Source organism: Phasianus colchicus, chromosome 11 (genome assembly GCF_987193195.1).
Source record: "Phasianus colchicus chromosome 11, bPhaCol1.hap1.1, whole genome shotgun sequence".
Classification (NCBI taxonomy): domain Eukaryota; kingdom Metazoa; phylum Chordata; class Aves; order Galliformes; family Phasianidae; genus Phasianus; species Phasianus colchicus.
Genome location: NC_143446.1, coordinates 15,321,992 through 15,341,050, shown reverse-complemented (window position 1 = coordinate 15,341,050; position 19,059 = coordinate 15,321,992). Strand labels below are relative to the sequence as shown.

General features: G+C 41.4%; 1 protein-coding gene across 7 annotated transcripts in view; it reads right to left on the bottom strand.

The window, feature by feature from the left end:
- Nucleotides 1-19,059, bottom strand: part of SLC25A26 (solute carrier family 25 member 26) — an 82,892-nt gene that overhangs the window by 24,307 nt on the left and 39,526 nt on the right. For 5 of the 7 annotated variants that reach the window (XM_031606117.2, XM_031606124.2, XM_090148400.1 and 2 more), the window contains one exon: nt 2,095-2,139. The exons of the other annotated variants lie outside the window; for them this stretch is intronic. In XM_031606117.2, the coding sequence (XP_031461977.1) occupies nt 2,095-2,139 (45 nt within the window). The remainder of the gene's footprint in view (nt 1-2,094; nt 2,140-19,059) is intronic. 7 annotated transcript variants of the gene reach the window in all.

Here is a 19,059-nt window from a genome sequence, read left to right as displayed (position 1 = left end):
AGCACTTGTTCCATGCTCCTCTGCAATGATCCACAGACATCATACCCAACTACTCCTTACTCCACTTACTTTCCAAAGTAACCCCACTGACGCAGTGAGAGAAGTCCCTCAGACACTGTCTTCAGTTAGCCCTTGTATATTTAGATTTTGCACCATTTGTCTCTTGTTCTTCATGCTCCTCATGCTTCTTAATTACTGCTTCTTCATGCTCCCTTCAAAGCACCCACAAGAAGCCCTGCACTGAATCACACTGCTATTGATGCTACCAGCTGATCCCACCAGCTGATGGGGCCGTAATGATTTTTCTCCTTTGTTTTACTGTCACAGTAATTTTTTTTAAGAGCTTAATTCAGATAAACGAAATGTGTTCTGCTCTCACTGCCTGCTGGCTTTGATGTGACAAACCTTGAGCTCTCTCCACATGCTAAAGCCAAAACGACTGAAGCATGCAAGATTGATTTTTGCAGATTTCTGCTCCTGGTTCTGTGGGCAGAAGAATATATAGTGAATATATTGCAGCACAACAAACTAACCTGGCTTTGTTTCTCTTCAGGCCTGCGCTGACCTCTTTAGATTAAACATGATGTCTCCCATTTAAGTGTCTGACTTTGGTAGTTGGCTGTTTTCCAACCGTCTCCTTCAAAGCAGACATTTAAACAATACATTTTACTGCTACAGCTATGTGGACATTAGTTAAAACAACTCTGCATTCTGAAAACAACTGCATGATGTTGCTGTTTTATGCGGTTTGGGAGAGAACACTGCACTTTTTCTCTCTAAGCACTGCCACCTCTTGCTCCCAACTTCACTAACCATTAGCAGCTCATGCCAGCAGCACTGCAAGGAGCTTACAGAAAGTGATTTTGAGACACTAGCTGAGAAACAGATTCCTAATAAGGCAGCCAGAGCTGCCCTGCATCAGGGAACAATGCCCAGAGCTCACCAAGCACCTGCAGAGCCAGCTGCAGGAAAGGTCTTGATGTCTTTTGTGCTCCTCTTACCTGTAGAGTCTCCTCCACATCTGCTTCCCCGAAACTTCTAGATGCAAACATTCCCAATGTGGGCTCTGTCCCAAGAATGACCCAAGGTACTGATATGAAGCAGGAGCTCCCAAATAAGCACACACAGACTGAGAACATAAGCCCTCCTTCCTAAATAGAAGCACCGAGAGGCAAGGAACATCATCACCAGCTCCCATCCTTCCCAGAACTTCTTCCCAGTTTGGGTCTCAGTGCCAAGCTCCCTCAGAAGTTCAGTACCCTTAACAAGAATGTTACTCTCTTTTCAGTTCCCCTCTTATAAATGATATATTTTATTACACTGCTTTTCACAATCTGCAATAATTTTCTATGCTTCCAACCCAGGATCTCAAAGCTCCTAAAAAACCCCATCTCTGCTTCATCCTCCTGCAGTGAGGACCATACCATCATTACCATTTAAAGGAAAAACAGAGGGGCAGAGAAACTACGCTTCAAATTCAGCTCTGTGCTCAGAAAAATAGACCATGACTCTAGTCCATGATAAACAAAGCAACCAGCTGGGGGGAGAACAGTGCATCATTCTGAAAGACTGCACTATTAAACTATCATCCAACCGATACCTTCTTTAAATGACCTTTGAAATAATGTATACACAGCCAATCAAAACAGCACGTCAGCGATGTACTGAGTCTCTCCCTGCTCACAAAAACAGGCTCAATCAGTCTTCTCTGTATCATTTGCAATTTCCTGTTACCTCGAAGAGTAAAATGCTAGAAAAGTTGGAATAAAATAAAAAATAAACCAGAATAAAATAAATCACACAACACAGACGGTTCCCACTCTATTGCAATCAATAAAAACAGTCAGAGCAGCAGATAAGATTTCTGGCATGCTGGGGACTAGAATTTAGACTGTATGCCACATATCAATAGTGAGATGCTCCCTGTTGCTTTTCAAATATCTAAACAAATGATCTTCACATGCACAGGTAGGTCAGTACCTACTTATTGATCCTTGGATGAGCCCATAATTGTGATAATCACATTAGACAGGTTACCATGGAAAGCCTTTGTGAGCTGTATAACTTAAATTTCTATAACTAAAGAGAACTTACCTTTAAGAACTCCCAGAGGGGAAACTGTACCAGAGAGAAGGGAATCTGGTGAGACGGGAATAGAGAAAAACAACAACATTATGTTACAAAAGCAAATTAGGTTGGCATGTTCCTCAGTCAGCCAAATTAGTAACAGTTATTGTTCACTTAGTGAACTGCAGCTTATTACATTTACAAATCTTTAAGGATACTTTATGTACTCTGCCATTAAGCGACCGGTTTCACTAAAGCAGCTCTACTTTGTTTATCACGTTCCCTGCTGAGAGGTTAATGTATTGTAACCAGGGTGGCCTAGAAGAGCAATAAGCAGTATGATCTAGTGCAGGGACATTCTCAGTTTGATGCTCCGCCAAGAAAGCCATAAGGATGCCTCCAGTAACATGCTGCCAAGGCCAGGAACACGGCCTGTCAGAAAGACACCTTCAGTAATGTGCACTCACATGGAGCTGCTAACAGTCAGGCTCTGCCCAGCTGCCCAGGCTTTGCAGGTTGGGCACCAGCTGCAGGGAGAAACTTTTTGGAGCATCTCTCACTGATCTCACATTAACAAGCTCCCTTGAGAATTCCAAGCAGTAGCAAAGAGCTACCAAACCCAACCAAGACCCAAGGGGGAAGCTCCATGTTTCACTTCTCATCAGCTGTAATAAAAGGTTCTGCCCAACAGCTTACATCTCTACCTCATTCCTTCTGCAGTGCCTGTGCATTTACAGCTCTTGCCCCAATAAATGCTTTGGGACTAACTCAACACAGAGGAAAAAAACAAACATACTGCTCCCTCAGCTCTGCAGGCTCTGCGAGGTGCCTCCACATCTCTCCCTTCCCCAAAAATGATGCATGGTGAGTTAGCTTTCTCCTTTATTTAGGTTTTGTATTTTCTGCACCGTTTTGCTTGTCTCAGAAGGCACTTAAGCACCTTTGCCATGAAAAGTAGCAGACAGTCAAAATGGATCAGACTCAGTAAATACATAACCGATGGTATTTTTAACATCAGTAATATCAGGTTAAAAACATTCACTGCAGATATATGAGTAGCTTATTAAATCTAAATTCAAGCTACACAAAGGAATCCGAAACAGTACATCTATTCAACATCACAAGAGTCAAAGAGTACTGTCTCCTTCACTGTGTTGCAACTAATGATTAATAAATGAGTCTATTAAGTTAATCTGCCAGGCAAAACTAAGCTTGACAGACACCTGCCACAGAAAATTTGTTATCTATTCAGGCAGGAAATGGCAGTGAGAAGAAATCAATGTCATTGCTGTACATTGAGCTGACAAACTGAAATCTCAGAGGAAGTTTGTCATCTTGAACAATGAGCAGTATCCCTGGTGGCATCCCAAAGCCCCACAAGAAAGGTCAGGCATGGTTCTTATTTATCAGAGACTTGAAACTCAACTGGAGCAATTAAATTTCATTTTTAATACTGGGTGAAAAAGTCCAGCTATTTGACAGTAATGTGTGGTAATATATTTATGAGAAGATGTATGTATATCCACATGCTGCTACATCATTGTTGAATTTGAGTTAAATGGCATGATTTCTTTGCAATGTAAAATGAAAAGCAAGAGAATATTCTGTTACATAGGCCAAGAAATAGAAAAAAGAGAAACAATACCCACTACATTTGCTTCAAATTTGTTAAAGAAGAGAAAAGGAAACGCTCTATATCCAGCTGCACTCCAAACAAAACAAGCTTTCAAATGCTGTCTCAAAGTTTTGCTTTGAATGAGTGGTAAAATTACGCAGCTATTAATAAGACAAGGGAAGCTTTTGACAGGAAGCCCTTTTTTATCTCTATCATTAGCCAGAAGTATTCCAACCAAAGGGAAGTTCTATACGACTGCTGTTTGATTTTCAGCACTAATGATGCTTGCCTTCCATGTCCCAAACAGGGGGAATCAGACCTGGACACAAATTATCAGCCGTGACATTCAGGCTTCCAGAACACCTGGGAAGGTTTCAGAGGCAGGTCAGTGGGGTCCAGACAGGCACAGGGCTCCATCCTAAGCTGCCTGAAGGATAAGCACCTAAACATTCACAGATCACACTTCAGCAGAATTTGAAAACTTGCAAAAATAAGCAACCAAACACCACAAGCAAAGACAGACCTCTGCCTCCATCAAGATCCTAGCAAGAGACGTTCTGCGTTTCTTGGGGTCAAAGTCTCTATTCCAGCTCATTTGACAGCATCTTAACAAACAAAACCCACACAAGCAATTTCATGGGGAAATGGAACTAAAGGGAGCCTGGCTTCCTGCAGCATCGTTTTTGTCATCAGATTCTCTGAAGCCAAATAATTCACAAGCTGGGTTCAGTAAACTACCTGGGACTGGGACCTCCATCGTTTCTCTCTCAACATCTATTCCAGCACATCACTGAACAGCTCATATTGAAAGCCTTCTCCCAAACTCCACCATCACCTCTGTCCTCCCCTCACACGCCTATCTTAAAGAAACCAAAAGGAAGTGAAATTCACGTGCCTCTTGGCCACGTTTCTGTGGCCAATGCATCCTACTGGGCAGGAAGCAGCCATGGGCTGTGCACACCGCAGGGTGTTTGGGTGAGCATACACCCTGTTTGCATAAGGCTCGTTTCCCTTAGAAACCCAGACTAAGCAGCCCACACCCAGAAGTAGCATTAATGTATGCAAAAAGAAACATCTCTACAAGGGTAACTAACCCAACTATGAAAAAGCCTTCAGATACCTTTGAGCTACTCCTCTACCATGACAGATGTGATAAAATCTCATTTTGAGACGCTTCTTAATTTGAACATCTACAGCATTTGTCATTTGATTCCTTTTCACATTCTGCTTTTTAAAAGAAAAGCTCTTCAGCAATGAACAGAATCACACCCTGCCAGGCAGCGATGTTTATGCCTGAAATAGGCTAAGACAACAATAAAAATGTGGTCCACACATGTGGGTAGCTTTCTGCCAACAAATATGAAACCCTGGCGAGCTCCACCAACATCTGATTCGACGTTAATATAAAATAGACAAGAGTACCAGTTCTCATGTCTGGCCTAATGTTATATAACCTCGCTGTTTGTTCAGCAGAGTCAAATCTTACACCAGAAAAAATAAAAACGCTTTAAGATCTCAAACAGCTGTAAATCATTCTTCTGAAGTGTTTTATAGGTTAGTGAAATTGTCAGTTACTCCAGTCCTGGTGTTCCTCAGCACTCGATAGCTAACAATGTAATTAATGTTGCAGATTCTTATTTTTATAAATTCACTTAATTCCTCTGATACAAATGGTTTTCTAAGATTATTTTGTAGTAAGTTACTTCTAGAAAGATTTATATGTCACAGCCAGAACAACAGATACACAGATCTCCACTTCTAAAAAAAATACAACCTGCCTGCAAGTACTTGGGATATCACAGAGCAAAAGAAATCCCTCTAAATACTGCTTAATAAAATATGAGAAATTTAAGGAGGAACTTAAAAATAGCACCACAGAAATGCATCAATACAGAGAACTGGTAGTAGTAATACTCTTTGTAACTAAACCACAGCATTTTATAGAATTTAGAATTCCCCCATTCAATATCTGATGCTAAACTGCAAGCTGGCATTGTCCTCTAGGAAACACAGCAGCCAGAGAGCAGGGAGAGCATGGGCAATGAAAAGAAAGTTGAGGGTGGAGGGAAAGGAATGAAAAGAAGAAGAAAAAAAAAACCTCATTAGCCCCTTCAAAACTGGGATTCCCTGCAAAATATGAGAATTCTTTCACATAAAGAGGAAACAGATGTCCATGGCTGGAATTTGCATGTGGCTTTATTCTCTTCTAGGATACAATAAAACTACTCTTCTTCCCATCCTCCGAGCTAGAAATTAAACAGTGGCATGTCATGCAGAGTCCAGCTGCGCTTTCTACCTCCAATCTTTATTAGCAATATATTTAAAAACAAGAAAAAAAAAAAAACAGAGAAAGAAAGAGAGAAACAAGAAAATTGTAAGAAATGAAAAACTATGTGGTATGCATTCTCAAAACAATATAAAAAATGACAGATGTTCTTACTAATCTGCGGCACATGTTTGTTTATTCAGGTTTTCTCTGTCTCCAGTTCAGCAGGGCCTTGCTCTCCAGAAGAGCTGTCTGTTTTTACAAATGTTAGAGTAAATACTGGGGGAGACACTGGCATAAGCAGGCAGAGGAGGAAGCAGGCTCACCTTGCAGGAGCTTTCTCAAAGTCCCTGAGAAACTGCACCTCTGTCCCAGAAACTCTCACCAATGCCTACGCTGTTCCCTATATTAACAGGGAAAGGAGAAGAATCAGCAGTTACAAAAAAGGATTTGGACAGTGCTGATAGCACAAAGGTAATGGCAAGAACATCTGCTCATTTCAGGGAGAAAGTTCTGCAGTCACCACTGAACAGTTCTCAGACTTGCACCTAATCTGTCACTCGTGAGCACTTTTATGAGGCTCATAGAGATGCTATCACTGCTGAACCCTGCATTTATTAGGAGTGCTGCACCACGGTGTCTGAGCTGCACGCGTCAGCCTGCAGCTATCCCACTGCAATTGCAAAGAAAATAATAATAATAATAACAACCCACTTCTGAGTAGGGGAAAAAAAGATTTAAGGATACAAAAATTTCAAATTTCAGATCAATTTTTCATTTAAGTCCGTTCTACATCCTTTTTTTTATTATTATTATTATTATTTTTTTTTTTTAAAGCAGGTTACAGATGAGTAAAATAACCCTGTCTGCTCACAGAAGTCAACACCAACAAATTTCAACAAATAATCACAGCAAATCAATCTCTGGGTCTTGTCTTCTCTTATAATTCTTCACACACTTACTTGCCCAGTACATCTGGATTATGATAAACCGGTATTTCAACTAGAAATACACTTTCCCCATAACTTGAGAAGACAGCATGAAATAAGGTAAGTCTCTCCTTTGGTCATGTCAGAGACCATAGCAATTGGCACGGCTACATAGAGCATGGCACAAAGACCTGCAGCATTCTGTAGGGCTGCATGGAGATGAAGACACAGAGGAGCTCAACACAGCCATCTTCAGGAGTGTCAAGAAGTTGATGAAGTCAACTTCTTTCCTTGCAAACCTTTAATGAATACTGCTTTCCAAACCCCCCTTGATAAATTGCAGACTCCACAAGGAACCTAATGAAGGTAATTTGTAATCCCAACGTGAATGAAAGACTGTCAGAGCCATCAGCTCTGTTCCTGTAGCTCTGAGAGATGAAACGAGTGAGCATAGTGAAAGAAAACAATGTTATCAGCTAAGTAAATGGTGGAGGGCTCTGTTAATAAACGCTGATGCGAAGAGAAACAAAAGTCTTCAAGCAAATGACACCACTGGTAGAACAGTGACCAGAGATCTTCTCTTGCTTGCACTCCTCAAAGAGACAAAGCAGAACGTGATTTCCACACACAACATTTTCCTATGAAACTGCACAAACCAAAGAGTGGTGGGCGCCCTGGGGGAAATCAGAGGTAAAGCAAACTCCATTTGCAAGAATTGTTCACAACTCTTCGGGCTGCACATGTTGCTCTGATACACTGGAGGGGCAAAGGAACAGCATTTAGAAACTTCAGACCCAGCAGAGTTGAGGGTATCACTGAAACAAAGGCTGCAGCTGAAGAACCAGCAGTAACCTGAGGTAGTCTGCAGTTCTCTCATTTTCAGGCAAATAATATTAATCCTGCATGAGCTGTGAGCCCTCAATGGGAAGAAATACAAAATTCCTGAATTATAATCATCATTCTGATTCAACCAGCCACTATCCTTCTAATTAATATTTGCACCTCGCTTCCTCTGGCTCTCCAGCTCTAAAAACAAAGTAGTTCCACTCACACCTGGCCTATTCTGAGACAAAACACATTGAGTCCCCACTGGGTCACTTTATATGGTTACAAGCCATTACTCAGTGATGCCTTATAGAGCTATATGACAGAACGTCCCATACAATCAAATTTTCTTTTAAGCAGCACACTTGTTGTAAGAGCAACACAAAAAGGGCACTCCGTAGAGACAAAGTAGTACATAAGTTTTTATAAAAAGAAAATTCTATCCAGTTTTCCCTCCACGAGAAAAAAAAGTTTGACGATACCAGAAAAAAAAAAGCTGTTCTGGAGAGGCAATGTTGATTAAGAAAGGAGAAAGACACAGCCAGAGATCTGGCATAACTGCATGTTCCCAGCACATGGAAAAAAAGAGAAGCACTGAGGCAGATGCACAAACTCAATGCAAGATGGATTGATTTAAGAGAGCCTGATGATCACAGAGCACTAACTTTTCACACGCGTGAGACAGACCATCAGCTAGCTATTGAAGGCTCCTTCCTCAAAGAAACAATATTAACAGCCTTCGAAATCCCTTTCGCAGCCCCTTCCTTTGCTGGGAAGACAGCATAACTATTAGAAATTAGAAATAACAGGGCATGTAAGCTGATCTTATTGGACTTCAAATAAGAGCTGGGCTGAGTAGGCTCTAAATTGGCAAATAATATCCATGTTCTCCCACCCTCCAACAAAGAAGTACTAAAGGAGACACTCATTTTGCTATACCTTCTCAAAAACAGCAAAGGGGAAAAAAACAAGAAAATGAATATGCTAGCATCAATTTGTACATGCTGTTTTCAAGGCACAGATAAAAATCTTGTAGGATAAAAGATGAGTTTAGCAGCTCTAGAAGAATGAAGGTATTGTTTAACAGGAAGCAGATGTATGTCAGATGGCAAACTCATTAAAGTGTCCCATCGTTAAAGGAAACAGGATAACAATGAGCCATCTGAAAAAACCTGAACTGATCAGGAAATATACAAGCCGCAGCTAATCTCCTATTTATTGGTAGGTAATGCCTTTAAGTCATGCACATGCATTGAGTTTAGGACCATGAAGGACTGATCTTTGTTCTCATGAAAAAAAACGAAAAAAAAGCGTAGGAGCAGAACCCCAGAGCATGGGGCACAGCACTTTTGCAAAAGTCTTCTGAGGAAAAACCTGAACATTTGGAGAAACTATTACATAAATACGTGGGTACACACACACACACACACACACACACACACACCTGGTTGCGTGCTGCTGACAGCAAAGCACTCCGTTCTGTAACTCTGAAGATATTTTAATGTTCATGTTACATACTTATGTAAAATTGTAATATTTTTAACGCGATTATCATTACAAAAGTGCCTGATAAGAGGCTACTATCAAGTGAGATCCCCCCCAAGTACAGACATACAAAAATCTAATTCAAAAATTATATAAATATATATAGGAAGAAATCACGGCCAGATTTTCAGTATCACACAACAGAACAGTTTCCAAAGTGAGAATTTTGAGTGAGCAACAAGGACTGAAGCACCAGGAATTACACAAGCAGTTTGTCTGATTCATAAGGCAGGTGGATCTGCAGAGAGGAGGGAGAGCATTGCTTCATCCAGCAAATATTCGATCAAATAAACTTGACAACAGTGCAGCTGTAATTGCACTGACATCAGCGTAGGAACTCTTGTCCTCAGAGTAACAGCTACAAAAAAAAAAATCAACAAGCTGGAAAGAAACGTGTTTCTCCCTTCCTGGACCTATCTCAGCCTATTGGAGTTTTGTTACAAATGTCTTGTTACTACATTATGATTACAGATATAACACAGCAGCTTTTTTTTTTTTTTTTTTTAAATAAAAAAAAATAAATACATCCCTCACCAGGAGATTTTGGAATGTAACTAAAAACAATTCCAAGGGAAAATCCATCTCTTTCTCCATACGTAAGCCTGATCCAAAGTTCACCGGAATCACTGGGAAATTCATACGTGTGGCTTCAAGACATTTTGGATCAGGCTCTGGGCTCACGATGGAGGACAGAGGTTAGGGCTGATGCAAGGGTTCTGGCACACAGCACAAGGGCCAACCAATTCAGGTACCCCTGTGCCCTCTCAGGATGCAGAGGGTGGTCATGGTGTCAGCACCATCTATGGATGCACAGAAAGCTCAGTAGTCCTACTCTGCAGTTGAGCCCAAAATGCACATTTAAACACAACTTGAAGTGTTAATAAAATCAACATTAGCTAAGCGTAGTCTTCTGAATGTTCTACCAAATGTAAAATCTGGTGTTTCGCTGCATCAATAGCCCTGATGATCTGGTAAAATACACCTGCTTATGTGACTTTTGTAGGAAAAAAAAAAAAAAAAAAGAAAGAAAAAAGGACAGAACAAAAGAACATGCTATAAGCAAAACAACCCGTAGATACTATGAGAAAATTAGTCCATTCCGCTAGTGCAAAAACAGCACTAAAGAACAGCTACTGGAGAGGAACAGCTTCCTTCTCCAAAGTGTCTGACCCACACAGCACCGTTCATCTATCTTACACCATTATCTCCATCGTGTGGCAGAGAGAAAAAACGCAGATTAGCATTAAATTTAGGAAATACTAGTCACTCTTTTTTCTTCATTCATTTATTTAATAAATAATACTACTGCTTTAGCCTCACCACAATACATGGCCCTGTAGAAGTTACCAGCGGAGTGACTTGTCTGTGTTATGCCTGTTTTGCACTGGGAGTCCTGCTAACTTATGAAGCGATCTCTTCAATTCTGTATGTATTAAAGCATGAGCTTTCCTGAACTGCACCTCCAGCCCCACCAACTTCAGCCTGATTCTACATTACAAAAAAAAACTAATTTAAAATCCATTACAGTGAATCGAAAAATCTCCACAGGCACTTGACCAAACCCAAACGAACAGCTAGATGATGCACGGACAGACAAAGGAAGAACTGCTCCCTCATTATTATTATTTTTTTTACTCTCTATAAATTTGGTTGACAGTTTAACCAATTCTGCAGAGCCGTAACAGCACAGGAAGCCCCAGACGCAGAGCTCTGTGCGATGCTGTGAGCAGAGCTGCCCCAGCCTGCAGCAGCTGCACGGCCACAGGGACCGCGCGCTCCCTCCCAGGTGCAGGCTCACACAGTGCACAGCACTGGGGCCCTGGGAAGTCAGCGTGCAGCCCCCAGCTTCCTGCCTGCAGTGAGCTGGGAAAGGACTGGGGAAGAGGCTGCATGCGGGAACCCAGCGTGTGGGGAAGATTTGCTTTCAAGAACCTCTCGCAGCTTCCTCACAAGCATCTAACCCTGCTTGCATGGCTCAGCACAATCACTGTAAGGCAGTGGGAATCAAACATCATTCCTAAGCATCACTCTCAATGATCTAATTCACTTGTGGAGATGATGCTTTCAGAGTAAGCCTTTGAATTAATTCGCTTGTCTTCATACAGTCACCTTCTTTCCGTTTGCCTTGAGGATCTGTCATAACCACAACATTAAATCACAGAACTAAACCCAAACAGCTTCTCACATACGGTCGGCTGGACATGAGGACAGTGTGCCAAGCTCCCAGAGCATGGGAATGGGATCTGCGGGAACAAGGGCGCTTTGGTGAGTGAGAACTGAACAACTGGAACATCTGTACGCCCTCAGACACGCACAAGCCTTATTTTCTCCATTTGCTCACCCTGTTCACACACCCCAGCTACAGATCCAGGCTATCTTCAGAGCTGATGGGAACTGAGCTGCAGAGCACGACAGCAGCTAACTCTTGTTCTCTGAAATGCTGTAATAGCTGTGATCAGCAAAGCAGACACTATTAAGATTCCACTTCACCATTATAAATCATCCCCTCCAAGCTTGGCAAAGCACTTAAGCACATGCTTAACTTTAACTATTGCTGAATAGGAACAATATTACACTTCAAAAACATTAAAGACCAAACAAGTTTTTAGGCTCTTCACTCTTCTTTACGCTCCCAACTTCCCATTAATCTAAAAGCTCCTCCTGAGCTGGAGCTGGGCCCAAGTGTTTTGTTGAATTGATGCCTAAGCAAAGTTTTCTGCTAGTTTGGTGCTGCAACCAATGTGACGAGCAAAGAAAAATGCCAAAGAAAACAGTCTAAACTTTTTTGACGGTTACTCTGGATATACAGTGAAGAGCTGCAAGTGACCTGGTATAACAAACGCAGGAAAAGTGCAGGTAGTGATGCACCAAGAGCTTTTCACACCACAATTGGGAGCAGAGAAACACCAGCAGTGGGTGGAAGCACCAGGGCCCTGGGACAGGAATGGATCCCAGCACTCCAGCACGTTCTTCTTCATGCAGCATCTGCTGTGCTGATGGTCCCTTTAAGAAACCAACTTCTGCGGAAAACATTGACACCAAAAGGAGAAAGCCAAACTGCACGCCCACTGCAGCACAGCCTCCTGAGGGAAGGGAATAGGAAATGCTGTTCTTACAGCTTTAATTCATTTAAAGGGCATTGTGCATCCAGAAGGTTCCACTAAGACAATTTCTTTCTTTATCTCATTGGTTTTGCAGCCATATCAAATGCCCATTGCAGCCCAGTTCCCTGCTGACACAGGTACTTCCATAACATGAGTGGTGTTGGGAGCTGTAACGCCTGCCATGGGCTCTGTGTGAGACACACAGCAGTGGATTGGATTGACAGATGTGATTTGAACCTCAGTCTTCACAACTGTTTTCCAGCTAAAGAACGGAACAGCAGCAATGAAATAGTTTTCATGGTAACGGTCATTACAGGAAAAAGTCAAACAAAAATACCGGTTAGGGAAATAACCAGACATTCATTCACCACAAAGAATCTCCAGAAATTTTACCTTTTTAATGGAAAGTCTTTGAATATCTGTCTGAGAAACCTACCTCAAGGCAGGTCTCCAGAACCGCAACTGCTCCTGCAGCAGCTGGATGCTTCCTTCTAGGAGTCAGCTCCAGATCCAGCAGTGGAGAGTTGGATTCAATGATCCTTATGGGTCCCCTTTCAACATGGGATATTCTATGCTCCTTTCCTCCAGACACTGACATCTAACTGTCCAAATTAGCTCAATAAATCTGTCAGATGGCAGCTGAAAAAAAAGAATACTGATCCCAGTTGAAAGATGTGGTATCTCTGAAGTAGCACTGCACATACCTGGACTCAGAGAACTGGGCTCAAGAGGCAGCGTGGTATAGAAAAACAAGAAAATTAAGGACCAAAGAAAAGAGGAAAGAAAGCAATGTTTTTACCTCATGGCAAATACCTTTTGCACTGTGATGCTGAAACCTACTGGGTTGAAAAAGAATAAACTGCTGTTGGCAGATGACAGAACGGGATTTTTTCTAATGCATATAGGAAGCTACACATTACAATTCCTGTAATGTTTCACACTCAACAAATTTTAATTACATTTTTCATTTGTCTTTGAAATCTTCAGAATGTTCTCTTTGCTTAAAACACAATTTTTATCTCACAATAAGTACCAATAGAATACTTAAGACCAAAAGTCTGAGGAAGTCATAAGAGAGCAAAAATAAACCTTGACTTCCAATCAAAAGCTTTAATATTAATCTTTCTCTAAACCATACCACCAAATGCTGATAATAGACTACAAGATCATGAAAACAGTCAAGAAACCCACAGAAGAGTGAGCTGATTCTGTGCTCATGCACACAGCTTTAAATGCTCAGCTACCACAATGCCAGTAAATGACCTGATTTGATTTGGAAGTCCTGCAGCATTATCAGTGTTTTAGACCTACGACTAATCCGGAGAGGAAAGCAGGCTTCAAAAGTCATGCTTAAATGCCTATTAACTAATAAAAAGAATCTGAAACACAATGATTCTGCTACTGTATATTTGTATAGAGAGCAGTCACCACTTCCATCCTTCTCCCAGGCACTCAGCAAAGTCCCTGCAAAACACTGAAGTCTCTGCTCTCACAAGCGAAGGTTTGGCTCTTTGCCTAACTGTTCCATTTCCATTTGAATCCAGTGAAGCCAGGTTAAAGGCTGGAAGGCACCTGGGGGCCAGCTTCAGCCAGCTTACAGCCCAACAAGGTTTGGGGGCACAGCCCAAGGAACAGACAATGCTGGTTGACTTTGTTCTCAGGTTTAACCATACCACAACCAGTAGTGGCCATCCCAAAATAAGACCTCAGCACAACAGATGCTGATAAAAATAAATAAATAAGAAGTGAAGAACTTGTGCTTTTCCATGCAACACATAGTGACTCAAAAAGATAAATTACAAAAGCCTTTACTGTGGCAGAATAGTTAATTACAATCACAATAAAATTCCACCTGTCAGCTCCAAAAGCACCCCACATGTAGAATTTACACAAGCTGAACTGGAGCTGGTTCAGGGCATGTCATAACAGTTAGTCATTTCTGTACTGTGCACTGTTAAAATTGGCCTCAAGATGAATTGAGTGCCTGTAAAGGGTGACCATATTTCAAGCAAACCGGGACATGCTCAGGGTAGCTGGGCTGCCCCTTCAGCTGCATTCCTGAGTGGTTAATTTTTGCCACTCAGTTTCATGAAAAATATTTCCAGTACACTTTCAAAAAATTCAGCAGTCCAGAAAAAATAGTTTGTGGCAAAACTGCAGGAGAGGGGAGAAAAGCAGTGTTTACACTGAAAGGATTTTGCATAGCATTACTTAAACTGACACTCCTATGCTAAAGGTAAGAATCAAAATTATATTTTTGCTCACATAAACTGTCTGCAATCTGTCAGTGCTCACAAACTAAAATACAGCATTTACAACCTAATGGCATCAAATGAGGGTTTTTTAGAATGACTGCTTTGTTCATGTTGGTGATGCATTCCCATAAATGCAATTTCTAGAAGTTGGAGACGACATTATGAAAACTTCAATCTAAGGGGCACTGTAAATAGTTACACTCTTACATGCATTTTTCTCAAGGGGTTTTAATTCAAGAAATATCCTCAGAGTGCAAGAATTTTGAATCAAGCCAGTGGCATGAGCACCCTCATGCATTTGTAAGCGAACATAACTTTGGGCAAACAAGTACAAGGGAAATAATCAGGCACAGCCCTTCCTAGAGGGCTAATGTGTACATTAGAGAAGTCGGTACGATACAAATGAATAGAAATCCTCCTGGGCTTTCTCTGAAATTAAAGCACCAATAATGCAAGATTAATACATAATAACGAGACTATTTTTTTTCCATGTCACACAAACTACATGCATTGTATCAGCCCACCATGTACACTTTGAAGCCAGCAAATTACACTGTCAGCAACAAATACGTTTCAGATGTAGCAACTAAAACAGTCATTAGCAGCAATTTCACAGTGAAGGCTGCAGTGAAGCAGCCTTTACCTACATAGCCAAATTAAATCTTCAGATGCTCAGATGCACAGCCCAGATACTTTTGTGACACCTTTTCAAAACGTACATGCTTGATTTTGATGGTATTTCTGTCAACAATTCACTTTTAAAATGTGGCTATTCTCATACTATGAGAACAGTCTGGATTTTGGGAGCCTGGATTCTCCTTATCTTCCCTTAATATTTCCTGATGTTAGCAATATCCAATTCACAAAATCCACCATCTGGATAGAGAACGAGAAATCCAAATGGTCCACTGGGCAGCACAAGGTTTGTCATCCTCTGAGGGGAGCAAGGGCTTTTCTGGGGATAAGGAGTTAGACAGGAAGCGATGGGGAAGCAGCTATAATTCTGGTGCAGGTCACTTCTGTACCAAACACTTTACATACAGGTGAAGATTTGCCCCAGGACTTGCAAAAATATGGCAGGGAAGGCAAGTGCCATTTCTCATTTCACTCGAAAGAAATGCAGCACAGACACTTAAGTGCCATTTTGGTGACAGTTTACTCTTGACTGATAAATCTATACACCTGACACAGCTCATTTCTTCCTTTCATGATAATTATAGTTTCAGAAGCACCATTTAAGGGGTGCAAATTAATTTCCAAATTCCACCTGCTGTCAAAGAGTGTATTTTATTAGGTGATTAATTACCTTCAAGAGCACTTTAGGAGACACCTTGAAGGCAAACAAGGATTGCTGTGACAGCTCCTTTAAGATATGGCTCTGCTCCTAAAGCCCGATGAGCCCAGAGATAAAATAACTGCATACAGGTGTTACCAGCTACAGTACCTTGGGATGTTTATGCTTCAGAGAAGCACGTTTCCCATCCGATCACACAATTATTTGACTCGATGCTGTAGTCTCTGCTTCATGAGAACTGCCATCAACTTCCTGGGGTTGGGTCCACACCCAAAGGCAGGCAGAAAGCAAGGGCAGCCACAGGGACACATCTTGTCCCTCAGCCTCAGAGTGCTCCTGTGGCCGTCTGCACCCACAAAGCACTGACTACTTGGATTCTCCAGCTTATATGCCCAGTTGACATGCAATTGTTTTAAAACTGCTGGTCTAAAACCCACTTTTACTAAGTTTTACACGTGTCAGTCATAGAACTAAGCTCCTCAAAAGTGCAGCAAGATCTACATATGTGCAGTGTAACTCCCTGATTGCTAAGCTCCCAGTAAGAGCAAACCAACACGAACCAGCATGGCTCATACGCACAGCTATGCACCAACAGTCGCTTTCACACATCATTTAGGTACTGAACAAATCTCCACAGAGAAACAACACTTCCAGTAACACAGGTGCAGCAATTCAGTTTAAAACAAAATTAACAAAGTTTATCCACCTGTTTCACTGAAATCTCTTACTGCACACAATACCCCAAAGAACTGTTTTCCCAAGAATAGCTCTGCTTCCTTGCAATTCTTGTTTGTCTTCTCTTCCAACTACACCTGCCTTTCCCCAGAGTTACAATATTATGGAGGAAACAGGTTTCAAAGGCCCTTCATTTCCCTGACCAAGGGCAGAGCCTGTTCCCCGCATGTTTGTCTACCCTATTTTTATGGCCTCTTGTGATGGATGCTCTGCACAGATCATCAACTCAGATGCTGCATTGCTGGAGAGTTCCCCAGAGTAATTTAGGTCATTACTTTTTCACCTTCTCATCACAAGCATTGGAACAGATTTTTCTTTTCTCCTCTGAAGAAAACTTTCAAGTATACCTGCCTTTATTTATCATTTTTTCTTCCCTGTGGCTCTTCCAATGTTTTTCCTCCCTTTCTCACACAAGGACATCGATCTCAAAGACTGACAAAGGCAGATCTCAATGTGTATTTCATCAACAAGCTTAAGCCAGATCATTAGCAAAAGCTAGTTATTTCTAAAGCAACTTTAAAACTTCACATCTGGGAGCAAAGGAAAATACAAGTCAGAGCTGACTATGAGAGATTCCACCATCTGACAGCAAGAACTTTCTTGTTCTGATTTTGGGTTAGTGGAATGTCACAGTCTCATTTCAGCATCCACTGAAGAAGAAACATTTCTGAGCTGGGAGAAGAGATGGGAAAAACAGATTTTGAATACTTGAAGACATACTTATCTCTAATAAAATAATAATAAAATACAGTCTTTTCAGAAGCATTTTGTATAGCTGAGGATACAAGAAAGGAAGAATTGCTCTGGACTCTGAAAAAAAAATTAAACCACAAAACACTGTGAAGCCAGAATATATCTACAGCAGTCGTTGTCTTTGAGATGCAGATCCAGTGCGACCTTCCATTTTATAAATACAAGCCCTTGACATAACTCACATCTAGAACAAGATCACAGAAAGCTACCTGCTGCCTTTCCCTCAGACACACAAAAAAATAATAGTAATCCAACAAAACCAAACAAACACAACACACAGACTTTCCAGGAAAATAATCACCTCAAGTAAAAATCAACTCTGAAAAACACCCTACTCCAAGTCTACCTTGATTTTAACCCATATTGTATGCTGGAAACTTCCAGTCAAACATTCTGTGTTTGCTCATTTGCCCACATATGCCTCTTATTAAAACCACATGTGGGCACTGAATCATTTCATGGTTCGTTTAGAGACAAACACGCAGAAAATTGTGGGAAACAAGTATAACCCCCAGTCTGTGCAAGTTAAGTTTGTGTAGACTCAAGCACACTGTTGTGCAGAAGCTTGAGCTACAGGTCTACGTTATTCTGGGACTCAGAAGTGAGCAGGAGAGAAGTCAGCACATACGTAAACTGAATCTCTAAGTAGATCATTAGCAGAATCAGCCAGCGTGACATTCAAAACTCTCAATGCCTTCCAAAATGCCAGGTATGGGCTCAATTGTTAGTTCACAACAGAATCCATTAAGCGAGGCAGCAGGATAGTCTCTTGTTTAAGAAACTGGCCTGCAATCAGGAGAATTCTCCAACTGGGTAGGAAATCAATAGCATAACCTTGGGCAGAGCACTCCATCCTTCTGGAACTGACATCTGGACAGGATGGTTTCCCTTTGTCTCATCCACTGGATCAGAACATCTTCAGTTCAGAGCCAACCTTTTGCTGGGAGGACAGTCAGTACAACAGCAAGGCTGTGGTTTTGATAGCATTTTTATGGATTATTCATACTACATCAGTGGCTGAAGAAACCAAGTGTGCAAGCCACATGTGCAATGATAACACACATGGAGTCTACCTGGAAACAGAACCTCTTTGTGATTTGTGTTGCATAAAAAAAGTAATAATTCCCTGAAGAGACAAACTTCTGGATACTTTCCACAATACATCTCAACTACAGATCTATTCTCCAGCAAAATAAGGAAAATTCTGATCATGTTTACAGATCCCAGGTTTTGTTTTGAAGCTTAGAGCAGCACGTGCATAACCACGGTTTATTGTTGAGCCCTCTAACAGGATTATAGAAGGTCAGGCCCTGCTACTGTAACACAAAAACATTTCCACTAGCTGCAAGATCTCAGCTCTCCTCCTCCAGGGCTGTATGTTTTCCACAGGAGTATGATTTTCCACAGAAGTCAAATGCTTAAAGTATAAGTTAAACCATTAAATGATGAGATCTTCCAGAAAGTTCCAGGGGACACCTCTCAAAGCCTGGGATTGTTTAGTCTGGAGAGACTCAGGAGAGACCTTATAGCTCTCTACTATGCCTGAAAGAAGGTTGTGGTGATGTGGGAGTTGGCCTCTTCTCTTGTGTAATTAGTGACAGGACAATTTGCACCAGGGCAGGTTCAGGTTGCATATTAGGAAAAATTTCTTCTCTTGGGGAGTGGTCAGGT